The sequence below is a fragment of the Budorcas taxicolor genome, chromosome 25, assembly GCF_023091745.1.
Source record: "Budorcas taxicolor isolate Tak-1 chromosome 25, Takin1.1, whole genome shotgun sequence".
Classification (NCBI taxonomy): Eukaryota; Metazoa; Chordata; class Mammalia; order Artiodactyla; family Bovidae; genus Budorcas; species Budorcas taxicolor.
The window spans coordinates 12,764,708-12,791,798 of record NC_068934.1 but is presented as its reverse complement, the minus strand read 5'-3'; the positions used below and the strand labels follow the sequence as shown (position 1 = coordinate 12,791,798).

At 41.6% G+C, this 27,091-nt stretch overlaps 1 protein-coding gene across 2 annotated transcripts in view; it reads right to left on the bottom strand.

The window, feature by feature from the left end:
• The window catches only part of DLG2 (discs large MAGUK scaffold protein 2), a 1,427,480-nt gene that overhangs the window by 40,273 nt on the left and 1,360,116 nt on the right, over positions 1-27,091 (bottom strand). For both annotated transcript variants that reach the window (XM_052662441.1, XM_052662442.1), the window contains one exon: positions 26,235-26,310. In XM_052662441.1, coding sequence (XP_052518401.1) covers positions 26,235-26,310 — 76 coding nt within the window. The remainder of the gene's footprint in view (positions 1-26,234; positions 26,311-27,091) is intronic.

Genomic DNA, 27,091 nt, shown 5'->3' with positions numbered 1-27,091 from the left:
AATGAACATAACCTTTTTTGTATTTTAAATTATTTCCTTGGGATAGATTTCTAGAAGTTGAATTATTGAGCTAAAAATTATGAATAGTAAAAAATTTTTGACACATTGCCAAACTGCTTTCAGAATGATTTGTACTAATTGACATCTCCTCTAGCAATCATTTATTCTTAATTTATAATTGGTTCCAATGATGTGTCCTGTCAGCCTTTTCCCTCCCTTCTAACACCCCCTCCACAATCCTAATTACCCCATTGTAATATAAGGCTTCCATGAAAAACTTACATTAAGTCTGTTAGCAAAGGGCAAGATTTATTTAATTATGTGTAAAGTAAACATTTATACATCCAACAACTGGGAAATTAAGTCCTGGCTTTTTATTATCAAATTCTCTGCTTGAAGAGTAACATTTCTAAGAGAAATTATTTGTCATAAATTAAAATCTGAAGCTATGAGACAATAAAAATTATTATAAAAATGTACAATTCAGGGCATCATACCCAGAGACATACTGAAATAACTGGTCAAACTATTATTCCTGACTAGTTCGTGATACTCAGGAATACTACTACTCTAATCAAATGAAAAAGAAGACTTTAATCTATTATTGTAGATGTGTGTGTGCTAAGTCGCTTCAGTCGTGTCTGACTCTTTGCGACCCTATGGACTGTAGCCTGCCAGGCTCCTCTGTCCGTGGGATTTCCGAGGCAAGAATACTAGAGTGGGTTGCCAAGCCCTCCTCCAGGGGATCTTCTTGACCCAGGGATCCAAGCCGCATCTCTTCTGTCTCCTGCATTGGCAGGCGGTTCTTTACCATTAGTGCTGCCTGGGAAGCCCCAGTATTCTCTCAATCAGGCGCCTCCAGCCCCAGGCCGAAGACTATGCTGCTCCCCATCGCTTGCATTACTTGCCGCACCCCATTACCTGCATTACTGCCTGAACCAGCCCTCCCACCACCCCAGCCCCTGGAAAAATTGTCTTCCACAAAAGCGGTCCTTGGTGCCAAAAAGGTTGGTGACCATCGCTCTATATGACCTGAAGACCCTTTCAAAGTGCTCCAAATTCTTTTTTATTTTTTTTGCGAGGCTGGGGTAGGGAGGTTATCATTCAGAATATAGAGCTCTGGTGCTAGGTTTAGTATGAATCTACTTGCTAAGATTCAAAATATTCCAGCAGGGATAAGGATATGACCTCAAAATGGAAGAATCAAAGTATCAGAGAATCAGACATCAGAGATGGTGCTGTTGTACTGAGATGTCTACTACAAGCGAGGTTCTTCCACAGTCTGTCCTGTCTTGCAAACTTAAAACTTTCCGTGATCAATCGGCCATAGCTACAGTTGGAAAAAATACAAATGGCTTTCTTCAAGTTCATGGTATTAATAGCTGATGGAACCTTCACACTGCTGTCAGCTAGGAGGTTACTCATTCATTTATTTACTCACTTTATTAATAAATTTCTAATTTTCATTATTCACTTTACTCATTAATAAATTTATTTACTGAATGGTGAGGTCCTTCTATGTGCCAAGCCCTTTGCTGAGTCCTTAGCAATTTGGTCTTCATTTAAATAGATACTGGGAGGCCTCTCAGTTGGCACAGTGGTAAAGAATCTGCCTCCCAATGTAGGAGATGAGGGTTAGATTCCTCCATCTGGAAGATCCCCTGGAGGAGGAAATGGCAACCCACTCCAGCATTACTGACTGCAAAAATCCCATGAACAAAGGGCCTGGCAGGCTACAGTCCATGGGGTCACAAAAAGTCAGACACAATTGGGCACACAGGCACAGTAACTAGATATTGATATTTGTGACTAGTGTGAGAGATGATAACATTCAGTAACACATTCTGACAATGTATCATTTTCTTGGTCAATTTGTGCACCATTTGGTGTGGTAGACTCCATAGAAAATTGCCAAGCTATGTGATTCCAATTAGTTGCTTCATAATTCTAGAATAGTCCAGCATTTCATCACAAAATACTAAGAGCTTTTGCAACAACCCATAGGATCTGAAACCAAACCAAACCAAACCAAACCAAAACAAAACAAAAAAACAACTAAAACTTTCATTCCCAACTTTATTCACTTTCAAGATAGTCTCATCAATGGGACACATTGGAATGATCTTTAAATTCTGATGTGTTAGAAAATTGGAGATCAGAATAGTTGAATGGATCAGATGTTGATCACATTGCTAATTTCTTGATTCTATGTTATTTTATTTCATTTCTGCCATTTCTTTCCTCTCTCCTTCCTTCCTTCCTACCCTTTTATTGCTACTTGCTATAACTCAACATTCGAAAGAAGATCATGGCATCTGGTCCCATCATTTCATGGCAAATAGAGGAGAAACAATGGAAACAGTGACAGACTTTATTTTGGGGGCTCCAAAATCACTGTGGATGGTGACTGCAGCCATGAAATTAAAAGATATTTGCTCCTTGGAAGAAAAGCTATGACAAACCTAGACAGGGTATTAAAAAGCAGAGACATTACTTTGCCTACAAAGGTCCATATAGTCAAAGTGATGGTTTTTCCAGTAGTTATGTATGGATGTGAGAGCTGGACAAAGAAAAAGGCTGAGTGTCAAAGAGCTGATGCCTTTGAATTGTGGCTCTGGAGAAGATTCATTAGAGTCCCTTGGATGGCAAGGAGATCAAACCAGTCAATCCTAAAGGAAATCAACCCATGAATATTCATTGGAAGGATTGGTGCTGAAGCTGAAGCTCCAATAATACGGCCAGTTGATGTGAAGAGCTGACTCACTGGAAGAGACCCTGATGCTGGGAAAGACTGAGGGCAGGAGGAGAAGAGGATGACAGAGGATGAGATGGCTGGATGGCATGAGTTTGAGCAAACTCCAACAGACTGTGAAGGACAGGGAAGCCTGGCGTGCTGCAGTCCATGGGGTCACAAAGAGTCAGACATGACTAAGCGACTGAACAACAACTCAAATGTTCTAGTCAAAGCCTGGAGGGCTAAGCCCATAAGATGCTGTTGTCAGCATATAACTGGCTGTAAGCAAGCACCAGCAGGAAAAGCTCTAGGAGTCACAGAGTTGGGGACCCAATAGCTGACCCATGTTGTACAGGAAGAATGCCCTTCAGGAGCTAGGGAAGCCAACACACATCCACCGGGAGCTGAGGGCCAGCCTGAGGGGCAGGAGGAGACCTGAGTTTCCCGTGTGACTGGCTGAGTCATCTCCCATCTCTGGGCCTGTTTCTCCATCTGTAGAACAAGGTGCTCAGACCAGCTCATTGCTGAGGTTTCTTTCACTTCCATCATTCACAGAATTTGAAACCTCGTTCAAGATCAAGTTTAAAAAATTCCTTTTTCTTCTATTTTAGCATTCTCTAAATATATTGATAATGGGGGAGGGGGGGGGTTTCTTCTATTCCTATGGTTTTTTTGTTGTTGTTGTTCTCTAAAATCTGGAGTTTGACAAAATAGCTGGTAACATCCTCACCTGAAGGAAATCTTGCCTTAATTATCTTTAATGAACTTTACCTGAGCACCCACAAGGTTGTTAGGTTAATTCTCTGACTGCTATATTCCTCTCCCTCCTCATCACCCCGGTTCACCCAGTTTGGAATTTGAGTTCTCTAGTTGACTTACTGAGGTTAGTTTTACGTTTCATCTTCAGCCTAACTCTGGAGGGATGAGGCACTTCCCATAGAGCCCCAGAGCAATGTCTGGAGCAAAATCAGTAACAGAGACTTGCTATTGTAATGGCATTTTCTTTCTGACATTTGTTAAATGCATGCACACAGGGAAGGCACTTAGTGCTTTACACGGGCTAAACATTTAAAGTGCTTTCCACATATCATCCACTCCTGCTGAGTGGCTACACTTTACATATAAGGAAACTGAGGCAGAGAACGGTTGGTCACGTGCTCAGCGTTTACACAGCTGTGAGTCACGAGCCAGGTTTCATCCCCACTGAGCCCTTAACCACTATGCAACCCTGCCTATTGCACAGTGGCTGCTTGCCAAGATCCCTAGTGTGCATTATACCCTGCTTTCAGCTTGCTGGCACTTGAGTCACTTCTGAGAACTTCGGCAGGCAACTTACTTTCTGCGGAGTTTTACACTTTTTTTCTGAAACATAATGTCTGTTTCTTTATTCTTTTCCAATGGTTCATGCAATGAGGTTTCTGTGATGCGTCCTTTGGGGTCAATGATAGCACTGAATGTCTTCTATTATTACGAAGTCATAGGCTTACTTGCAGGGAGGACGCCGTTCCTCAATTTCATCTCCTCATTCCCAGGAATGCCAGTTCTTCTGCAACTTCCTCAAGGGCTCCTCTCCTTTTTGGTAATCCCCTCAGGCCAGTCCTCACCGGCTGATTCTACACGCCTACCCTGAAGGTGATGTGATGTCATGAGGCCAGCAGAGAAGCTGTAAGCTGTTACCCTTACCTGTGTGAGAAGACCCTCACTCAAATCACTATATCGATTTACACCAACAGAAAGTAATAGCCCTTGTTTTTAATGCTGTCTAAGCACTTAGACTCTTGAGAGCTCCTTGGACTGCAAGGAGATCCAACCAGTCCATTCTGAAGGAGATCAGCCCTGGGATTTCTTTGGAAGGAATGATGCTAAAGCTGAAACTCCAGTCCTTTGGCCACCTCATGCAAAGAGTTGACTCATTGGAAAAGACTCTGATGCTGGAGGGATTGGGGGCAGGAGGAGAAGGGGACGACAGAGGATGAGATGGCTGGATGGCATCACTGACTCTATGGACGTGAGTCTGAGTGAACTCCGGGAGTTGGTGATGGACAGGAAGGCCTGGCGTGCTGCGATTCATGGGGTCGCAAAGAGTCAGACACAACTGAGCGACTGAACTGAACTGAACTGAAGCACTTCTGAAGTTATTCATTTTTCAAGGACCTTTCCTGAGAGAAGGCTTTCCTAACTACTCCACGTCTCTTTATTTTAGGCAGTTACATCCCCTTATTTCTGCACCAAATACAAGCTGGGCACATGTATATACCAGGTGCTGAGCTAGGAACTGGAGCTCCAATAAACGCTCAAGGACCTCACCATTCAGTGACACAGAGAGATTCATAACTTACAGTACAATGTGACAGTGTGTGCAGGGTACCAAAGAGGCATTCGGAAGGCAGACTGGCTCTGCTGTGGAAGAGGGCAAGAAGTGACCTGTGAACTAGAACAGATCAGCATTCACCACATGGAACAGAAAGGGTGGGGAGGTTACTCCTCCAGCAAAAGGAGTGAGGCAGAATTCTGGACTGTCCTCCGGTAAGCTCAAGGTGTGCGCGCTCAGTTGTGTCTGACTCTCTGCGGCCCCATGGGCTGTAGCCCCCAGGCTCCTCTGTCCATGGGATTCTCCAGGCAAGAATACTGGAGTGGGTTGCCATGCCCTCCTCCAGGGGATCTTCCTGACCCAGTGATGGAACCTGGGTCTCCTGCACTGCAGGCGGATTCTTTTTACTGCTGAGCTACCTGGGGAAGCCCCTAACTCAAGGTATGTCTTTCTCCAAACAAACTCATTGATAATAATAATAGCAACCGAAATTTACTGAGCTTTTCCTCTGTGCCTTTGTCAGTATACATCTTGTCAAACATTTTGTACTAATTATCTCACTGAATCCCCCCCACAATTCCATCTCACACACACACACACACACACACACACACACTCACATACCCCTCTGCCTGTATTCTTATACAAATGGGAAAACTGGGGCTTAGAGAGGTGACACCATTTGCCTAGCTGGCAAGTGACAGAACTGGATTCAAATGTCACTACGAGTTTGTTTCCTGTTGGTACTTTTCCAGGGCTGGGGACACAGCGATTGCCCAAGCAGTGCTGGCTGAGGGAAGACTTGGTTGACAGCTAGTTGACCATGGCAGGGGGATCCACACTGTGTCCTACTGCACGTAGGAAGGGAGGGGCCAATGACTTCGTTTCACAGTCTCGCTTCTCTCACAACCTTGTTTATTGTTTGGAGGCATGAGATGCTACAGGGTGAGGTCAGCACAAGCAGAGGCTCCTGGGAATTTGTGCAGTGAGGAATGTGAGTGGGAAAGAGGCAAGAGCCCAGTGCTGGTGTCAGATGGGCCCAGGCACACCCCGTCTCTGCTGGACACATTTTGTTTTCAAGAGTCTTCCTTGCTAACACGTTTGATCCAGCTCACTGGCTGGGTGACCTTGCAGCAAGCTGTTGAAACTTTCTAAGATTTATTTGGCTTCCCTGGTGGCTCAGTTGGTAAAGAATCTGCCTGCAGTGCAGGAGATGCAGGAGACATGGGCTTGAGCCTTGGATCAAGAAGATCCCTCGGAGGAGGAAATGGCAACCCACTCCAGTATTCTTGCCTGGAGAATCCCATGGACAGAGGAGCCTAGCGGCCACAGTCCACGGGGTCACAAGAGTCAGACACGATTTAGTGACTAATCCACCATCTATTTTCCTTATTTGTACCATGCCTCTTTCCCACCACCATCATTATCATCATCACCAGTGGTAACACATGAGGCTCAGACAGGTAACTTGCTTTGCTTGTGGAGCTTACTGTCTACTGGCAGACCATAGGCAAGTATTCAGGCTATACCTGCTATGAAAACTCCGAGGAGAGACTCCTGGCTCCTGGTCCTCCTATCCAATGAGCTTAGGAAAGTCACTGTCCCTCTCTGAGGAGCAGCATCCTCTTCTGTCAGTCAGGGAGATAAATAAGATGATCTTGAAGGTCCTTTATGCCGTGATGATTTTTCCTCTTCTTCCTCCTGCCTGTTCCCTCCTTTTCTTCCCTCCTTCAACCAGGAGAAGTACTCAGCTTCATACCCTCTTAGATGATGACCGAGCTTCAGGAACTGATGGTTTGCTCTTTGTCTCTCACGATATGATGTCACCTCCAGACCCGGAGCATGAGATCACGTGCAGCACTCCTGTGTCAGGAGCGATTGCGGGCACACCATCAGTAGAGTAAAATAATAAAATCTTTGTGAAGCTGTGCCTGATCGAATAATTCTCACTTCATGCTTGAATGGAAGGAGGGGTAACTCATCCACGGAGGCAGATCCATTACAGCAGAAGCTGCAGGACACTCGGTCTGTAGCCCCACTTTTTAGCAGGGCGAGTCACAGGGAATCTGGCCCTGTGGTGGGAGAGTGGAAAGGTGGTTTGTGTCTTAGGAGTTTTTGCCTAGCCCTCACTGCACTTTCCATCTTCATATTTCCTTATGGTGCAGTTCATATGTTATATGCTAGCAGATCATGTTTTCTGACACGTGGAGCTCATCAGAGAAGCGGATTGTGGCTTTAAGGTGAGATATGAGTGGCCTAAGGGTTTCTCAATGGTTCATTATTTGAGGAGAGAAAAAAATTGAACACTGCTTGCTAACCTTTGAATAGCAGCTGATAAAAGAACAGATTTTTTCACTTGGCTAAGATTTGAATTCCTCTCAGGTTTTAGAGGGCAGAGATTAAAACCATGAAAACATACAAACACACCTCAAGGGAATAAAATACTTTCAAACCCCCAGCATTTCCTTTTAAGAATAATCTCTTCCCCTCTCCCTCCTTCCCCTTCCTTTGCTCTCTCTCTCTCTATTATACACACACAGACCTCTTTCCTACTCATGTTCATGTCACAGCCCAGCAGGTTCATTGTTATTTCTGTACTAGACACCAGGGATCTCTGAGTGAGTCTGTCACTATAATTGATTGTCACTTTAAGGCCAAATGGACTGCTTCTCGAGCATGGGGAGGAATTTTTCCCCTAAATATCCACCAGGAACTTTGCCATCTCCTTAATCCCTTCCTTGTGGAATTCTGTCATATTTTTCTCCATCCCTCCTGCGACTGTCCTGGTTCAAGTGGAGGCACCTTTGCACCTTGTCTGGAACATGGTTCATCGAACAGGCATGCTTCACTTGTGAGAAAATACACATTCATCACTCAGCACAGTGCCTAGGAAACAGCATCTAATAAACAACATTACTCTTTACTCATTCTCAATCCTCATTTCAGAGGCTGAAGAGTGCATATTCTAGTAGAAGATGCTACTTTCAACAGCAATATCCATTACTGAAGGCTTCAAAGGAGCAACATGCTAATGCCCCCACCACGGGCTGCTGCTCAATGCAACCAGGCATATATGGGCTGGGGGCTTCCCAGGTGGCGCTAGCGGTAAGGAACCCATCTGCCAATGCAGGCGACGTAAGAGACGTGGGTTCGATCCCTGGGTCAAGAAGATGCCCTGGAGGAGGGCATGGCAACCCACTGCAGTGTTCTTGCCTGGAGAATTCCCATGGACGGAGGAGCCTGGCAGGCTACGGTCCATAGCGTCGCAGAGTCATGACTGAAGTGACTTAGCACGCACATACGCATATATAGCCATGGTGCTGCTGCTGCCGCCAAGTCGCTTCAGTCGTGTCTGACTCTGCGCGACCCCGTAGACGGCAGCCCACCAGGCTCCCCCGTCCCTGGGATTCTCCAGGCAAGAACACTGCAGTGGGTTGCCGTTGCCTTCCCCAATAGCCATGGTGAGTGCTCAACAAATAATTATTTTTATACCACAAGCTCTTATTGTTTTTGCCAAACATTATATTCAAGGCTCCAATGACAAAAGTGCCTGGTGCAAACTAGGAAATGAACTCCGCACCCCCCCACCCCCACCCCCAGGGAAGTGGAAGTGCAAACACTCACTGTCTCAGGCTGGCTCCTGCTGAACCTTATGCGGGATGAGTTTCACTGCCCACCCCCCACCCCACCCCCACCCCTGATGTGTGTCCCTTCAGAAACAATGTGGCTGTAACCAATCCTGGGAACACAAAATAAGGAGCTCACAGTTCACACAAATCTTTAGCACACTGTTATAACTGCTGTGATGGAGTTATTTACAGCAAGCGAGGCCGCTGGGGAGGCTGGAGAAAGCTCGGGGGCACCATTTCAGCTGGGGTTTCATGGAGAAGGAGGTTGTCAGGTGGAGAAACAGCAAGACTCAGTTTGGGCGGATGCTCAACAGGGGGCGCAAGGCCGCCTCTTCTCTCACCCTTGCCCAGTTCTGTAGGACTGAGGAATTACGGTAACAAGTTTTGTGGACAAAGTGGAGGTTTTGAGCAGAGGGTGGAACTCAGTGAAATGGCAGGAAAGACAGAGAGCTCGCCTGCCCTGGGCGCCTCTCAGTTACACGTGATATTCTGAAGGCTTGCTTCTACTGAAGAAATAATGGAGCGCGAAATGCACAGTACACATTTTTCTGCAGAAATCACATATAGAGTCAAGAAACCATTCTTTTGTCATTTAATCAACCACTTCAAGTATTTGGATTATAAATTCTGCAGGAGAAGAATTTTGCGGCTGACAGGGAAGTCACAAAATCTACCCATCAAAGTCCTATGCACTTTGGTCACTGTTAAATGAAAAGGAAAAACAAAACAAAACAAAACGCTTATTCCTTGGTTTTGTGAGCCCACAGCTGAATAAAAATAGCACAGTTCAACTCAGATGGGGGCTGGGCAGAGGTGCTGCCTCAGGAACACACACAGATGGTGCGGGGGGGTAGGGCTGAGTGCCGCAGAGGGGGTCAGGCAAGGAGAACCATAAGGTTTGGATTCAACCAGGGAGGGCACCTGTAGTATGATGAATGAGGTCTGTAATTATTCATTCGACAACTCCCAAGGGGTCAGAGCTGGGACCTCCGCAGTGGTTTTTTTCGGTGAGTGTAGTGGTGAGAGAATTGAGTCTCCACCTATGGTACCCGGCATGTAATGTACAACTCAAACCTCCATGGAATGTTTACGCTGTGGGTGGAGATTTAATAGTACTGAGATATCGTCAATCACCTTTATGCTGTGATTTTGAACTCTGTTGCTTAAATATATATAAATGCTAAATAAATAAGACATTTAATTTGTAAATTTATTTTACCTATAGATGGTAAGAGCTATAAGCATAAGATGTTTGTACTTAATTTTATGCTTACATAGATTTAGGGAACATCATCATGAAGGCTTTAGTCAATACTTCAGGGTTGGGCAGGACAAGAGGGATTATTTTCTTTAAAAAAGGTACCTAAGGTAGGTTTCACCTCATAGGATTTTTGGGAAGTTTTAATGAGAAAAATTCTTATAATCTATTTTGCAAAATTTCTTGGCTTATAAATAACCTTCAGCAAATGCTCGTTATACAGTTATCACATTTTAGAAATACTGATCAAGTCAAATCCTTTATTTACCAAATGTGAACTTTGCCTGTTACTGAGAAGGTGGTAAACACTGAAATTCAGCCTGCTCTTCAGGATCAGCTGGGGGAAAACTCCTTACCTTTTACAGAGCAATGATCGCATTGAGCAGCAATCATAAATTCATGTACTTATTTTCTGACTGTAATCTGGGCTTGTGTCCCAGCATGTCACCTCCACAACAGCCTGTGGGCATGGGAGGTGTTCACAGAACACTGTCTGCACAAACGAGGAGTGACAGGCGCTATCATTCACATCAGACACATGCTCCACATTCATTAAGGTGTTAATTCTTCATGACAGGTGAGTACAAGCCAATTACAGAGAGAAAGGGTGGCTTCTTGGGGCCTTCTAAGAACAACCATCCACATAAAAAATGCCTGAACACTAGTTTCAACAAGTGGTAACAAAATCTTTACAAATATTCATGAAGTTGTCAAAACATGAAAGGCAAACAGCACTCTGCAAGCTTTTTGCTTCTTTTCAAGTGAGGTAGGCTCTAACTCAGACTGACAAGTGCTTGCAATAAATTAGAGAAAGCTCTCACTTGGTAGCTGGGTCAGCCAAATTGCCCAGAACTTGGTAAATGAATGGTAACTGTTTGCTTTACATCTTACCACTACCAACAAATAGAGGGTGCTTCCCTGAGCTTCCTCATGGGTACCCATGTATACCAAACACCTTTGCTTCATGGGAAGAGGAACTTTTTTCCCTTTACCCTTTTTTCTGCCAGTTAACATTTAATTTTAATAACACTTGCTATTTTTGAGCAGCCAGCGGTGCACAAAGTGCATGTTTACACACACTGTGAGCACACGCTCTAAGTCAGTCCCCCTTTACTCTGAACGGACCCCAAGTGCACGGAGTTTGATGGATCATAATCCTCGGCCATGACATTCTTTTCATTGTCTCATACCTTCGTGGTAAGTGGGAGGTTCATGGAGCTTATTACATTATGATAGATAATAAGTGGGCTACACATAGATTTTTTTTAAAGAGTAATTTTGATTTGAATAAACAGTCTTCATACTCTGTCTCTTTTTGTTTGTTTATCTGACATCTTAATGAAGCAAGTTTACTAGACACCTCTGACTAGCCCATTTTATAGAGAACTACACATTTTCAAGGAAACCCCAGTCCTTCCCAGGCCATCTGATGTTTGCCAAGAGCAAACAAAGGCTCATGCATCTTTGTTTCCTCCAAACCCTAGCACAGTGCTGGATATGAAAGACACCTTGTAAACCTTTTCTAAATAACGGAAATGATCTTCATGTGCCTCCAAAGGATAGCACTTGGCTGTGTGACTATAGACAGGTCACTTAATCCTGTCTCCGTATCTATGACATGAATAACATATCAAAGATTCTGCAAATATGAAGATTTACTACTAGTATCCATGAAGAGGGCTTCCTTGGTGGCTCAGATGGTAAAGAATCTGCCTGTAATACTGGAGATCTGGGCTTGATCCCTGGATCGGGAAGATCTCCTGGAAAAAGGGAAGGGCAACCCACTCCAGTATTCTTGCCTGAGAAATCCCATGGAGGAACCTGGTGGGCCACAGTCCATGGGGTCGCAAAGAGTTAGACACAACTGAGTGACTAAGACTTTTACTTTCATCCATGAAGAATTTCTTAAAAAAAAAAACAAAAAAACCTCAAATGCATTTATCATTTGGGCAAAAAGCATGACAAAACATTTATATAACATGATTCAGTATAAAAAATATCAATTTAGTTTTCTTCTCTTCCATTTATCCTCTGTTACTATAGCTATTAATTATGATTTGTTTTCAGGACTATATATGGATATTAATTTTTACATATGGGAAGTGGAACTTTCATAGTAGGATTAAGTGAAGAAAGAGAGTTTTTTTCGGGTTTATTTGCTTTTCTCTTTATACCCAATTGTATTGTTTTTATTTATTGTCTTACCTTGGGAAGGTAACATTTTTGTAAGAGCAAATAATAAAGTCATCATCATAATAAATGCCTCCAGGATAAAAGTCTAGACCTAAGGAATATATTTGTAATTATCTGTGTGTGTGTGTGCATGTGTGTGCTCAGTTATGTCTGACTCTTTGCGACCCCATGGACTGTAGCATGCCAGGCTCCTCTGTTCATGGGATTTTCCAAGAAAGTATATTGGAGTGGGTTGCCATTTCCTCCTCCACGGGATCTTCCCAACCCAGAGGTCGATTCTGTGTCTCCTGCATTGGCAGGCGTTTTCTTTATCACTGCACCGCCTGGGAAGACCTGTAATTATTTGGCACATGGAAAAAAATGCTTCATGAAGGATTTCTTAATCCCGGAGGAGCAGATTTATTACAACACCTTTCTGCTTTTAACCTGGCAATCAGTCCAAAATTGGTTTCATTTTTTTTCAAAAAGGTTTATTTTAGTGACAGTTTTATTGAATCTTCCCTGGGTTGGTTTTCAGTTCAATTCAGTGGTTATTTTGGTATCATGCATAAACTGCCAATTTCTAACGGCACAATGGCAATTGTTTAGCGCCAGAGATTTGTGCTGGAAGGGAAGGCTACCTGTTGAGGTGGGGTGTCGGGAGATATTGGCTTGAAGCTGGGCCTAAAAGCATATACACGAGTTAAATTTCTAGTCTGCATTCCCCCAAGTTCATGTTCCCTTCCACTGTCAGCCTTGTGGGCACAGTTATTTTGCATAATTTGCCTGTACCCCTTTCTCTACCAATCGGTAACTCATGTGGGATCCTCCACATGTTCACAGATGACATTTTCAACATTCTCTGCTAACCACTGTTGCCATCTGTGACCTTCTGTCAGTGTGAGGCCTCCGCGACCTGAGTCCTTCCAGCAACCTCCCCCAAGGTGCCCCGTGATTCTACTCTCTCCTCCCAGGTACCCACCATTCACCCCACCAGCATGAGTCAATGTCCTTATTCACAAACAAATCCTGTCACTATTCTGTCCAAATAGCCTTTAAGGGTGTCCCAGAGCCTGAAGAACAGCCTCCTTGAAATTTTTAAAGGAATGCCCTCTAATCTGGGGGTCCAACTACATTTCCAACCTTACTCCCCCAAGGCTCCCCTGTCTGTAGGCTATGATCCAATCAAACATAGAGTACTCTTCGGTTGTCATATATCCTTCACTACTTTACTTTTGCTTCTACTATTTCATAAATGTAAAAATTGCACTGATTCTGAAAGTCGCTCAGTCTTACCCGACTCTTTGCGACCCCATGGAATTCTCAAGGCCAGAATACTGGAGTGGGTAGCCTTTCCCTTCTCCAAGGGATCTTCCCAAACCAGGGATTGAATCCAGGTCTCCTGCATTGCAGGTGGATTCTTTACCAGCTGAGCTATGAAGGAAGCCCACACTTATTCTACAGTTGCTGAAATCTTACTCAGCATCTAAAATTCTACCTTTTCTTGGAACCATTTCTTAACTGTTTACACTCAGACTGGTCCTCCTTTTCCTTTGAATCTCCATTAAGTCTCTTTCCATCTCTTACTAACTTTTCCACCACATGCTATATTGTTGTGTGTGTGTGTGTGTGTGTGTGTGTGTGTCTGTGTTCTAGAAAGTAAGTTCTGGGATGGCAGAGGTGGGGCCCATGTCCCCAACTCAGTGGTCAAAGCAGTTTCCTGCACATAAGGGATACTTAAAACCTATTTATTGAAATGAAGGAAATAACACTAAGATTAAGAGAACTTTTCTTTAAAAGCAAAAATAAGTTGTTCAATTCTCCATGTACAAACTACAATAAAAACATGTAGGCTATATCTTCTAATTCATATACCATTTCTCCCAATATATCACCCTCTTTATTCTCACTATTCACTACTTATTGGTTAAGTGTCATGAACTATTTAAGCCTTAAGTAAATCATATTCCCTGCCTTCAAGGAACTTGCAATCTACTTTCTAGATTTTATTATAGCTAAAAAATCAAAGTCTCAGAAGGAGAAGCTACTGGATCCAGATCACATAGCTAAGAATACAATCCAAGACAGCCTAAGTTCAGTGATTACTTTTTAAATAAAAGGGCAAAGTAATTAGATATTTTTAAATGAATATTAGGAACATACTGGAAGCTGTTATTGAAACTTTTCAGACATTATGTGATCTGCCATTAAGAAAAAGACTTTCTACCCACATATAAACACAGTATACAGTTGAAAAGAGACAAGATATATACTATTTTTGCTTGCTGAGATTCTGGCTGTAATTACTATAGTGAGGAAGTGTCTAGATGACTAGACAGTAGCTTCCACATCTTTATCTTTCAGTATTGATGTTTTAGTTTTTGGAGAGTTAAAAGATTTTGCATGGTGAAACGTACAAGCTCTAAAATGTGACTCTGAGTTTTTACCTTAAAGAGTCAGATTAAAGGAAACCCTGCAGTGAATTAGAATTGATTCATGAATACCACCCCCTCCCCCCAAAGTAGAAATGGTTTTGAGCCAAATTTTCAGAATTAACAGCAGGAAGAAAATTGAACAAAAGCTCAGTGTTTTCATCTGATGAAACTATACTCGTTATTTATATAACCACAAATTATACATCTCTTATTTATATTTCTTTAGCCTTAGCATCAATAATTAAATAGATAGAATTAGCTATGCTAATAACATCTAGAATTAGTTCATACATAAAAATGCTTTGGGGCTTCCTTGGTAGCTCAGTTGGTAAACAATCTGCCTGCAATGCAGGTGACCCCAGTTTGATTCCTGGGGTGGGAAGATCCACTGGAGAAGGGATAGGCTACCCACTCCAGTTTTCTTGGGCTTCCCTGGTGGCTCAGCTGGTAAAGAATCTGCCTGCAATGCGGGAGACCTGGGTTCAGTCCCTGGGTTGGAAAGATCCCCTTGAGAAGGGAAAGTCTTTACCCACTTCAATATTCTGGCCTGGAGAATTCCATTGATTGTATGTATAGTCCATGAAGTCGCAAAGAGCCAGACATGACTGAGTGACTTACTTTCACTAAAATGCCTTGAGGAATTAATTATTTTATTCTGCTCATGAAATACGCCATCACACAAGGCCCAATGCTGCCATTTACTAGCTCTGTGAGCTTGGGTAAGTTGTTTACCCTTTCTAAACTTCAGTTATCTCATCTGTAAGATGGGCATATTAAGAATTTTTCTATGGAGCAAATGAGCAATGCCTGTAAAAAGAAACTGTAGAAGAACATAAGGCAGTCTACGGGTGTTCAGAGTAACTGGTGTACTGAATAGAACGTGGCAGTTCTCCAATGCAACAAGCACTGATTGAGTCTGTTCTAAAATTTTCCACAGGTAATTGTACAGTATGATAGAGAACTCAGAAACAATCCTGATTTTCAGCCAATGGCAGGGACAGGAGTGGAGGACAGTCTGCCGTCAACTCCACCTTCCTGCCCAATATAAAGTCAGCAAGCACACAGTCAAAAAACACCCCTGTGCCAACAGGTGTCGGGCAAGGTTGTGCCAACTCTCCCTTCCTTTCTGTACACAGCACGGTGTGTGTATGTGCATGGCTGGAGGGAAGCTGACTGATATTTCTAGGTACTTAACATATATTATTTCTTTTAATATGATTCCCATTTTTATATATCTGGTGATTGAAGCTTAGATTTATTAATGATAACTCTGATAGAAATTGACTATTCTGTGTGATATCAAACCGTTTCCCTACACCTGTGTTTCTCAAATTTTAGCAAGTCTATGGAATTTTCCTGGGAGCTTGGTAAAAAAGCAACTTTCCTGACTCTCCATCCCTAGAGATTCTTTTTCTCCTCTTTCTTTTTTATTTTTTACTTTTTGAAAGTATGATAACACATTTACACAAGACTTGGAAAATACAGAATAAAGTTACATATAGTTCCACTCTATTACAATTATTTTTTAAGTAGATAAACTAAGATTTTTAGTTGGAGTTTCAGTATAAAACTCTCAAAAATTAACTGAATATACAGAGAAGTAGGATATCGTAGACCTGAAAAGCACCATGAACCAATTCAACATAAATTAAGATTTATACAATTTTCACACAACAATAGGATGCAAATTCTATTCAAGTTCCCATAGACTATAAACTTCTATCCCTAGAGATTCTGAGTCCACAGGGCTGGGTTTGAGGTTTGGCATCCATTTTTAAGTCTCAGCTGATGCTGATGTAGGTGCCCTAGGCTACGTATTTTTTTTTTTTTTTTCTGCTAAATATTTTCTGGTCTCTTCTTTCCTTTCTGTTGGTACTCTGTGGTTCTAGGTCAGGCTGTCTCCATCTCTCCCATTATTAAAATAGACTCCAACTGTCTAGGGTTGCCTCCTTTTGGAAATTTATTCCAAAACAAATTGAGTGACCTGCTAAAGTTCTAATCTAACCTTTCTAAAATCCTCCAAAGCCTCTCCACTGCCATCTGGGTTAGATCTGAGTCCCGACTTCCTCCTGGCCTTCCTGGCTGACACCTGTAACTTTGTACTTAAGCTCCTGTATTTGTCACACAAAGCTTCTTTGGCTTCCCTGCACACAATGGGCTGCCTCCTGTCTTTAGATGCCTCCCCTCAGCCTCCACGAGTCTTTCTATCCTTTTACACTATATTCTATTGATCCTTCAAGGCTCAGTTGGGGCATTATCTCCACTGAGAACTTGCCTGCGCACTTCAAGAGAGGCTTAAGTATTCCAGATCTGAGTTCAAATAGTAGCTTGACCTCATTTCCCATTCAGCGCTTACAAGATTCTATTTGTTATGTACTTACATGTTTATCTCTGCAGAATATAGGGCCTCTCAGGTGGCTCAGTGGTATTTACACCAATGCAGTAGCTGCAGGAGATGCGGGTTCCATCCCTGGGTGGGGAAGGTCCCCTGGAGGAGGGCATGGCAACCCACTCCAGTACTCTTGCCTGGAAAATCCCATGGACAGAGGAGCCTGGCAGGCTACAATCCATGGGGTCGCAGTTGGACACGACTGAGGCGACTGAGCACCTGCAGAATGTTTTGATTCCTACAGGCTAGAACCCGGTCCTATTCATGGTGTACTTTCATTGCCTAAATTGGTACGTGGCACCCAGTATAGCCTGAGCAAATGTCTGTTAAACTAAAACCTAAAACACTGAGAACTGAAATCATCAGAGAGGAGAAAGTGCCATGAGCAAGTGAATTTATTATACTTCAATTTACCATATTCCTTCCAACATTCCTGAAGTGAAAATGTTAGCCTAATATAATCAGGCAGGGAAAATAACATTGGATTTCAAAGTATTTTGAAAAATTTACAACTTTTGTACCTTTTTCCTCCTGGGGATGAGGTTTATCAAACCCATTCAAGAGTCAACATATACAAAACCAAATAAAAAAAGTGTTTTAAAAACATAATTAAGGTAAAAGACCTGAACAAACTAAAACATATTATAAAAATGAATATGCACACATGTGTAGTGGACAGATTTTATCAGTTGTAAATTATACTAAATTTGGTAACGTAAGGTTGTAGATTAGCTTGGTTGGTTGAATAATGGTAGTTCTTAGAGCTAGGAGGGAGGTGACCCAAGAAATATTCATGTAAGGAACATGATTTATTCTCTATCCCATTCCACACACTAGTAGTTTCCTCATTAATAGCTTGACAAATAAATACCCTATGGGGAATAAGTAAAAGCATGTGTATTTATTCACTAAAAAAAATGTTCGTTGAGTTCAGCTTTCAAGGTTGAGAGAGGGACCCTCCTTACATATATCAGAGAATGAAACTCAACTGTAGGTCCCTCTGAGAACCACCTGCAGAAAAGCCACTTGTATATCTTTAATCAGAGAATCACATGGCTCTCAGTGGACATGGGAGCTCAAGGTGTGGACAGATGTGGTGATCACATTCAAAGGAAATGTTGGGAGTTGGCATCTCTTCCCAGACTGGGCTCGTCTGGTGACACTGAAGAATTTCCTGGACACAGTTCTGTTTTGGTTCTTTAAATAAAAATGTTAGCCTGGTTAAAACCACCCTGCATGCAGTACAGGGAAAGAATCAGAGGAGAAAGACCAGTGCCAGGAAGTCCAACCAGGAAACTGACAGAGGGCCTGGAGGAGGGGAGTGATAATGAACAGCTCGAGGGGCAGCTGTTATTGAGTTTATGAACTTTGAGGGGAAATGCTGCCTTCCCAAAGGCAAGTATGAGGCAGTATGCTCCTCCCTTCACCCCACCTCTCTGAATCCCTAGGTCACTCTGGACATCTGAGCTCTTCCCTGGGCTCTGGCCATCCAAAAGCTAGCTCTATTACGGAGTTTCCTCATTTTTCGAGGGTAGAAATGACTTTTCCTTTGAAACTCAAAATATCACTTTGAAGCTGCTACAAAAGCAACCCTCATAACTCATCCTGGGGAAACAAACATAATTCCTATATTGCTGACAAAACACTAACTATCAAGTCACTTTTCTGATACACGATTTGACGGCAGGCTCTGCTACTAACTCTGTGTGCTCCAGAAAAATGATTCTTAGTTTCTTCATCTGTAAGTGGCATAGTAGGACCCAATGACTGTATGGAAATTTCCAAGAGGGTATGAAACAGAACTGAGACTTCTTAATGCCAGCTCCAGTGTGATTCAGGGAGATTGCCAGGATCCTGTCACCAATAGCTCCATCTTTGCCCCCACCCCTCTCTACTGAATATTTCAAACTATGGTTCTGGAGAAGACTCTTGAGAGTCCCGTGGACTGCAAGGAGATCAAACCAGTCAACCCTAAAGGAAATCAACCCTAAATATTCATTGGAAGGACTCACTGGAAAAAGCTCTGCTGCTGGGAAAGATAGAGGGCAGGAGGAGAAGGGGCAACAGAGGATAAGATGGTTGGATGGCATCATCGACACAATGGCCATGAGCTTGAGCAAACTCCGGGACATAGTGATGAGCAGGGAAGCCTGGTGTGCTGCAGTCCATGGGGTCACAAACAGTCAACATGACTCAGAGACTGAATAACAACAACTCATCTCTCCCAGTCAACGTCCCCTCTGAAAAGGAGCCCAAGGCTTTAGAAAAGGAAACAGAATATTAGGTCAGATGTCCAAGGAGGATGGTCCTCTTTGATCTCTTCAGCCACACTCTTCTCCTTTCCTTTTTCACTGTTTTAAATTCAGATTTTCAGAATCTCACACCCAGAATACTGCTTTAGTTATCTCAGTATCGCCCACTGCCGGTTTCTGTCCCCTCCAATCTCTCTTTCCCATGGTTGCCAGATTGATCTCTTGGAAACCTACTTTTGATTATTCACTTACCTTTCCTCTAAACAGGGTGGAAGGAGAAGCCAGTTATGTGTCTGGTAGACATTGTGCTAGGGGCCCAAAGATGAGTAAGTTTGGGCAGCAATTCAGGTACATTAAGGGTGGAAAATCAGAGAAAATCACTAGGTTGGGTGTGGTCACAACTATTAAAATTATTCACTGTCTACAGGATAAAGTACAAGTTTCCTGGAAAATATAAGGCACTACAACTGACTTGAGTCACTTTGCAGTCCTGAGGCCTTTCATTCTTCACTAACTGCTTCTTGCAATGGAAGTAACCATGTTCCACTTCCTACGTGTCCTGTATCCTATTCCTACGCCACTGCCCATCCCTCGAAAATTGTACTAATCCTTGAAGGCTCCCCAATTCAAATTCCTCCAGCTTCTAAGCCAGAATCAAGTTCAGAGGAGCCTGAATTTCAGAGCAAGCTTCCCATCCCTCCTGTTTGGTATGAATTACTTCCTCCCTGGGGGAACCCATTCTTTCCCCCAGTAGCCCTGCTCCTTTAGGGCAGTGACCATGACTAACTCATCTTGGTCCACACCGCCCAGAAAGCTGCCTTGTACAGGCAATAACACCTTTGTTGTTGTTTAGTTGCTGAGTCATGTCTGACTCACTGCAACTCCATGGACTATAACCGGCCAGGCTCCTCTGTCCATGGGATTTCCCAGGCAAGAATACTGTGGTGGGTTGCCATTTCCTTCTCCAGGGGATCTTCCCAATCCAGGGAACAAACTCATATCTCCTGCATTGGCAGGCAGATTCTTTATCACTGAGCCACCGGGGAAGCCCATATTGGCACCTAATGAAGGTTTATTAAATAACTGAATAAACATGTTTTCTAAGACTTCATTTCACTCTGGTAGACCACAACAGAGAAAAGTGTGCAGACTCCACGCTCCCTTCGGAAAAGTTCTCATACAGAAAGGTGCACTTCATCAAGAAATCAGCTTCCGCCTTTCAGAATTTAAGTTTTTGTCCAAATTAGTTTTTGACAAAGCTAAACCCAATTCAATTTATTTCTTCATTTTGCTTAAAATGCACAAGTGTGACATGGCCTTAATAAGGGAGAGAGTTATGCTATAGTAAATGGATTAAGGATTTTGGAATCAATTAGATGTGAGTTCAGATTTCTTCACCTCACCAAGCCTCAGTTTCTTCAAATCTATAAAGGGAATAAATGATGTCCCTTCAAGTTTTGCTGTGCTGATTAAGAGATATAGACGTAAGTTGTCTAGGTTTTTACAATGGTACTCCTACTATCAACACTTCGAATAACATCTCTAACTTCTGTTTCGTACCAGCCAGTGGATAAAGGACTAGTCATTTATTTGTAGCCTATCTTATTTTAGAAAGGATTTACAGTGCAAAGGGGACCCTTATAATTGCACATTGCTGATTATTTAGTAAGAATGTTAATAATAATTCTTTTATATTCTTTCAGATGTGTATTTTCCTTCCTTAAATTATTGAGATTTTAAAATAAAAATTAAACAAAACAGCATAAATCACTAAATACCACTGATTTTTCAATGGAAAAAGAGCTTGATTCTGAAGATTATTCTTAAATGTCTCAATAAATAATAGAATGGCCGATTAGAAAATTGATAAAAACTTAGAACAGTGAAAGAAATTAAGGTGGTGATTAAGTTTTCACCAGAGGCTAGTTTGAACAGAGATGCATTAGAAATTTAACGGACATTCTCAGGAAAGCTTGGGTGCACTGAGATCTGGGGAACTGAGGTGGTTCTCAAGCAGATCTATTCACACTGACAGCCACTTTGAGCCTGGTTATGGGTTATAGACTGGAATTATGTGGATCGCTGCCACAACAGTCCTCTTGTCTTTCCATGTGTAGACACAGACTTCATGAAGACACATGGTGTTTCATTTGTAGCAAATGGGCATTTAGGAATGGAGAGCCTCAGATTTCCTCATGGATACTCTCCAAACTCAGTAAGCTTCAAAGCTCATAGCCAGCCTTTCCACACAAACTTCCCAACCTTCCAGATCTTCCTGGTCAGCCCCATTAGCCAAAACTCCCACCACACCATCCTCACCATCCACCTGGTGTCTCTAATCTGCAAGGTCTTACTCCAAAATGCCTACACTTTCCACCTTCATGTTTGTGCTCTTTCCTATGTATGGCAAACTCTTACTCAAACTTCAAAGTCTCACTCAAATAGGACCTTCTCTTTGAAGCCAGTGAATTGTGTCCTTTCTTCAGTCTTAATTGTCCTGTCTTTCTCTTATTGTCCTTTACGTTCTACTTCAGGATGAGAATCTTCTCATTGATGTACTATTTTTGTAGGGACTTGGAAACTGTGGTTTATTGCTTTTTAATTAATAGGCTCATGGAGAATTATCCAAATCATAATTAGTAGCTTTCTCCTTCTTCTGACTTCCAAGAAAAGAAAGAGAGTGTGAAGAAATGAGAAAGGCAAATGTTTTACTGTCAGAATAAATTGAATTTAAACCTGACTTTTGTACTTACTAGCTGTGTGATCATAGGTAAATTAGTTAATCTTCCTGAGGCACAATCTCCTGGTATTTAAAATAGAGATTAATTCGCTAAATTTGGGCTTCCCAGGTGGCAATAGTGGTAAAGAATCCACTTGTTAATTCAGGAGAAGCAAGAGACAGGAGTTCGAGCTCTGGGTTGGGAAGATCCCCTGGAGGAGGAAGTGGCAACCCACGCCAGTATTCTTGCCTGGAAAATCCCATGGACAGAGGAGCCTGGTGGGCTACAGTCCATGGGCCTGCAAAGAGTCAGACACAACTAAGCGACTGAGTGTGTGCACACACACACACACACACACACACACACACACAGGGATCGTCAGTGATATTGTGTTGCCATTGTTTGCTTGCTTATATATCTTTCTATGAGCTCTGAAGTAGGAAAGACTTTGTCTTTTTAATCATCCGGCTGCCCCACGAGGCACCTAGTTATCTAATGTTTTGTAGAACTCAATTTTCAAACATTAATGAATGTTTAATTATTCATTCATAATTGCTATATTTATAATTCCTCAATTCATAATTGAGGAAAAGTAACTCAAGCACTCTAAGTTCTTTTTCTATGAAGTGCTCTCTAGTCATTCCCACATCCATGAAGTCGAATCCCCATAGCTCTTGTACACACTATTAATAAAGCTCTTGTCACAGCCCATTTTACACATACTAATTGATTCTAAGTTCCTCCAGGGCAGTGGCCACAGCTTTCACTCTGTTTAAAAACCTTTTTAAAAAAATGCTTTGGCCACACCGTATGGCATGTGGGATCTTAGGTAGCCCACTAGGGACCAGACGTGTGCCCCTTGCATTGGAAGCATGGAGTCCCAGCCACTGGACTGCCAGAGAAGTCCCCATGGCTCTCACCCTGAATCCCCAACAACTCACAATGTTCTGTCGACACCAGCTGATGATAATGTTACTTAAATATCCCATCCTCTTCCTCATTTCAAACAGTTTTCCTTTTCAGTTTATGCTGCATTTACCTCTGGGTCTCAGAGACTGAGGCCTCTGTAACAATGACTAATTTCTGTAGTTTTTGTCCAAGGCTCAAAGTGAGTGGCATCTCCTGACTTTCTTAACTCTCCATTGGTGAGTGGGTCTGTCCTTTCTTCAGTCTTAATTGTCCTGTCTTTCTCTTATTGTCCTTTACGTTCTACTTCAGGATGAGAATCTTCTCACTGATGTACTATTTTTGTAGGGACTTGGAAACTATGGTTTATTGCTTTTTAATTAATAGGCTTATGGAGAATTACTGCTGGAAGGCACCTTAAAAATCACTGAATCCAGGGATCTCAAGCAGAGAACAATTCCCAATAGTGTGTTAGGCATGACATCAATCATGACACCCCCCCCTTTTTTTTTCTGTTGAGGTCATATATGGCCTGAGAATCATTTTCAACACATTTTCTAGTTAGAGACATCAATTCATCAGTGTACACAGGAGGTGAAACTTCTTTGACATCCCTGATATAGTTCAAAGCTGCTACTTTGCTAATGAGGTCCAAAGAGCAGTGACGCCTCAGTGATAAACTGACACCAGAACTCAGGTACCCGAGTCTCACGACTTTCAGTTCAGAGTTTCCCTCTCCACGTGATCTCTGCTTCTCCTTCAGCAGCCACTCAAGTCCTAGGATTTATACTCTACTCATTGGCTCGTACCTAGTCGTATTCAACAATATGATTAAAAAAACACAACACACAAGTTTGTCCGTATTAAAAAGGCATCTGGGCTCTCACTGATGCTATAAGCTCTTGAGGGGAAGGGCCTGTGTTACCTTTGTATCTTTCACAAGTTCTAATCCTGTGTCTGGCACATGGTAGGTATTCAATGAAAATTCTTTGCTATATATCCAACTATGTATATGAAACAAACAGGAAATCTATCCTAAAATTCTCACCAAGAATCACTGAAAAATCTTACCCCTTTGTATGGAGACAGTATTTGTTTGAAAGGTTTCCATGCATGATGACCTATTCCCTCACTATTTTTTAGAGTGACATCATGTTTAAATAAATTCCCTTTTACCAGAATGTATTAGGGGAATGAAAATCATTGTGTCAATGACTGGGCTGCCCAGTGAAACTTCTACTTAAAAATACAAAGGGCAGTGTTGTGGCTTAGGGCTCAAAAGTCCTGAGAAATGATAGCTTTTCTTTTTGCTTTCATGGTGACAAATGTTGACCTAAACTTGTGGTTCTGTGTGTGGTTCACAAGTCAAAAATGTTAGGACAGAAAAGTAAAGGAAAGGATATGAAGAGAAAGAGAATGGGAAAGCAGAAGTGGGGAAAGATATTTTACAGTACAGTAATACAATTCTTGTATTATCACTTAAAAATAGATTAAAAAAAACTTTACAACCCACAACTTACATCATACAACAGGAAAGATTAAATGCTTTCCCCTTAAGGTCAGGAACTGAACAGTTTGCTACTTTCATACAAACTATACAGGAAGTTCTAGCCAAGGCAATCAGTTATAATAAAGAAATAAAAGTCACCTAGATTGAAAAGAAAGAAGTAAAACTCTCTTTTTACATATAATATGACCTTGTAGATAGGAAATCCTGAGGAATCCACCAAAAAGCTATTACAATTAATAAATGGATTCAGCAAGGTATAAGGCTCATATACACAATAATTACATTTCTATATACTTGCAATGAACTATCAAAAAATAAAACTAAGAAAACAATTCATGTGCAAAAGAATGAAATTACAATCCTACTTCATATCATACACAGTAACTGATGCAAAATGGATCAACCACCTAAATGTAACAGCTAAAAGTATAAAACTCAGAAGAAAATATGGACATCTTCATGGTCTTGGTTTTCTAGATATAACACCAAAGAAAGTAGAGAAAGAAAAAATAGGTGAATATCAAAATAAAAAAAATTTGTGCACCAACAGACATTCTGAAGAGAGACAACTCATAGAATGGGAGAAAATATTTGGAAAGTGTATATTTAATAAGAGATTAATATCTGGAATATACAAAGAACTTCTACAGCTCAGCAACAACAAAAGAATGCCATTTTAAAAATGGGCAAAGGACCCGAAAAGACACTTCTCCAAAGAAGATATACAACTGGTCAATAAGCACATGAAAAGATGTTTAATACCAATGGTAATTAGAGAAATAAAAAATCACAACCACAAGGAGATACCACTTCAGACCAAACAGGAGGACTCTAAGCAAAAAGACGTATAATAACAAGTGCTGGCAAGGAGGGAGAGAAACTGGAACCCTCATACACTGACGATGAGAATGCAGAATGTTACAGCCACCTTGGAAACAGTCTGGCAGTTCCCCAAAATGTTAAACACAGAGTTATCATATGACCCAGGAATTGCACTCCTAAGTACATGCCCAATGGAAGTAAGAGTATATTTCTATATAAAAATCTGTACACAAATGTTGATAGCATCATTATTCATAATTGCCCCTAAGTGGAAACAACACGAATTTCCACCAACTGATGCATGGATACATTTAGATGAGTATAACCATACAATGGAATATTGTTGGGCAATGAAAAGAAAAGAAGTGCTTATATATGCTACAACACAGAGGCACTTTGAGAATGTTATGTAAAGTGAAAGAAGCAGTCGCAAAAGACCACATAGTATGTAATGCCATTTGTATGGACTATATATGGAGACAAAGTAGATTAGTAGTCCCCTAGGGCTAGGTCAGAGGGCTGGGGAGAGGGACGTGACTGCTGCAGGATTTCTTTATGGGGTGATGAAATATTCTAAAGTTGACTGTGGTGATGGTTGCATAACCCTAAATTTCATTTGTTAATTTTCTTCTTTTCTATGTCTGTCACAACAATCCAAGTATTCACTTAGATGATCCATCTGTATGTTTCCATGATGACTGACCTAACTTTATAATGTGTAAAGGGTTAGATATATCTTATGATGAGCAGGCATCTTTTATAGAATCTAGCCTTTGAAAATGTTTATTTTAAAAGAAAAAAGTTAGAGAAATAAAAATACCAAAACTATCTTTTTTTTCTTCTTAACTATAGTCATCTTATCACCTTGATAATGCATCATTTCTGCTGATCACTAGCAGCTTTACCCCCAATATTTAGTATATTTATTATAGATCTATTTAATCAGAAATCACGTCATGGCTTTTAGCAAAACATTTTTAAGTGATCTACTGTCTTGTAGCTCCATAATCTGTCTGTTACTGAAAGCTTCCATGCTAATTTTAGTTCAATCCATGGCAACCTAGAGGACTTAATGTTTCAATTATTTTGTACCTACCCCTTTTGAATCAATCACTCCAGGTTTTGCATTAAACTTCACTGTCTTCAATCGGGCACGTTCCTTTCTTTCCACCCTAAGGAAAATGGAAAATAAAGGGTCTATCATATGGCAAGGCATATATGACTTTAAATTCCTTATCCAATGAAGAATACCTCTTCTTCTTATCCTTCAGATAAAATAAAATGTTTTAAAATATTTGTGTTTCTTTGTTAGTATAAAAAGTCTTGGTATAACATCTCTAAGCTGCTAACACATCCATTGCAATTTTTGTGTTATATGTACTGAATCGTCACATAGGAATAAAAACCTAATATTTGCTATTTAAATGCCTGAATCAATCAGAATCTACTTCAAGAAATCACAGTCCACAGACACGAACACCTAAAGTGGAGGCCAAGTAAACTCTCCTCTCCTAATATCCCTTTTTGTTTGCTTCCTTTTTCTTTCCTTCTCTTTAAGAAAGCTGGGGTGTTTACTTTTACCTCAAACCAAATATGTTATAATCTTGAACTTTTCCTTTGCCCAGTGTCCTTCTGCTGCCATCTCTGCAGTTTTTGTTATTTTTACCTTCATTCATTCATCAAGCACTTACTGAAAGCCTACCCTGTATCAAGTAAGGTGTTGGGGGGAAAAAAAATTAAAAAGCATGACTTCAATGAAGGCATAGTAATGTCTTGTTGGAGGGGACAGAGGCATAAAAAGACAGATACTACTGCACAATAAGACTGCTGATAGCAAGGTGAGTGGGCACATCCATCTCACTGGAGGGTGATAAGGAGTGGAAAGCAATGGGGAGGGCTTCTTGGAGAAGGAGTACATTTCTGGGAGACTTAAATGGTGAGAAAGAGCTTGTC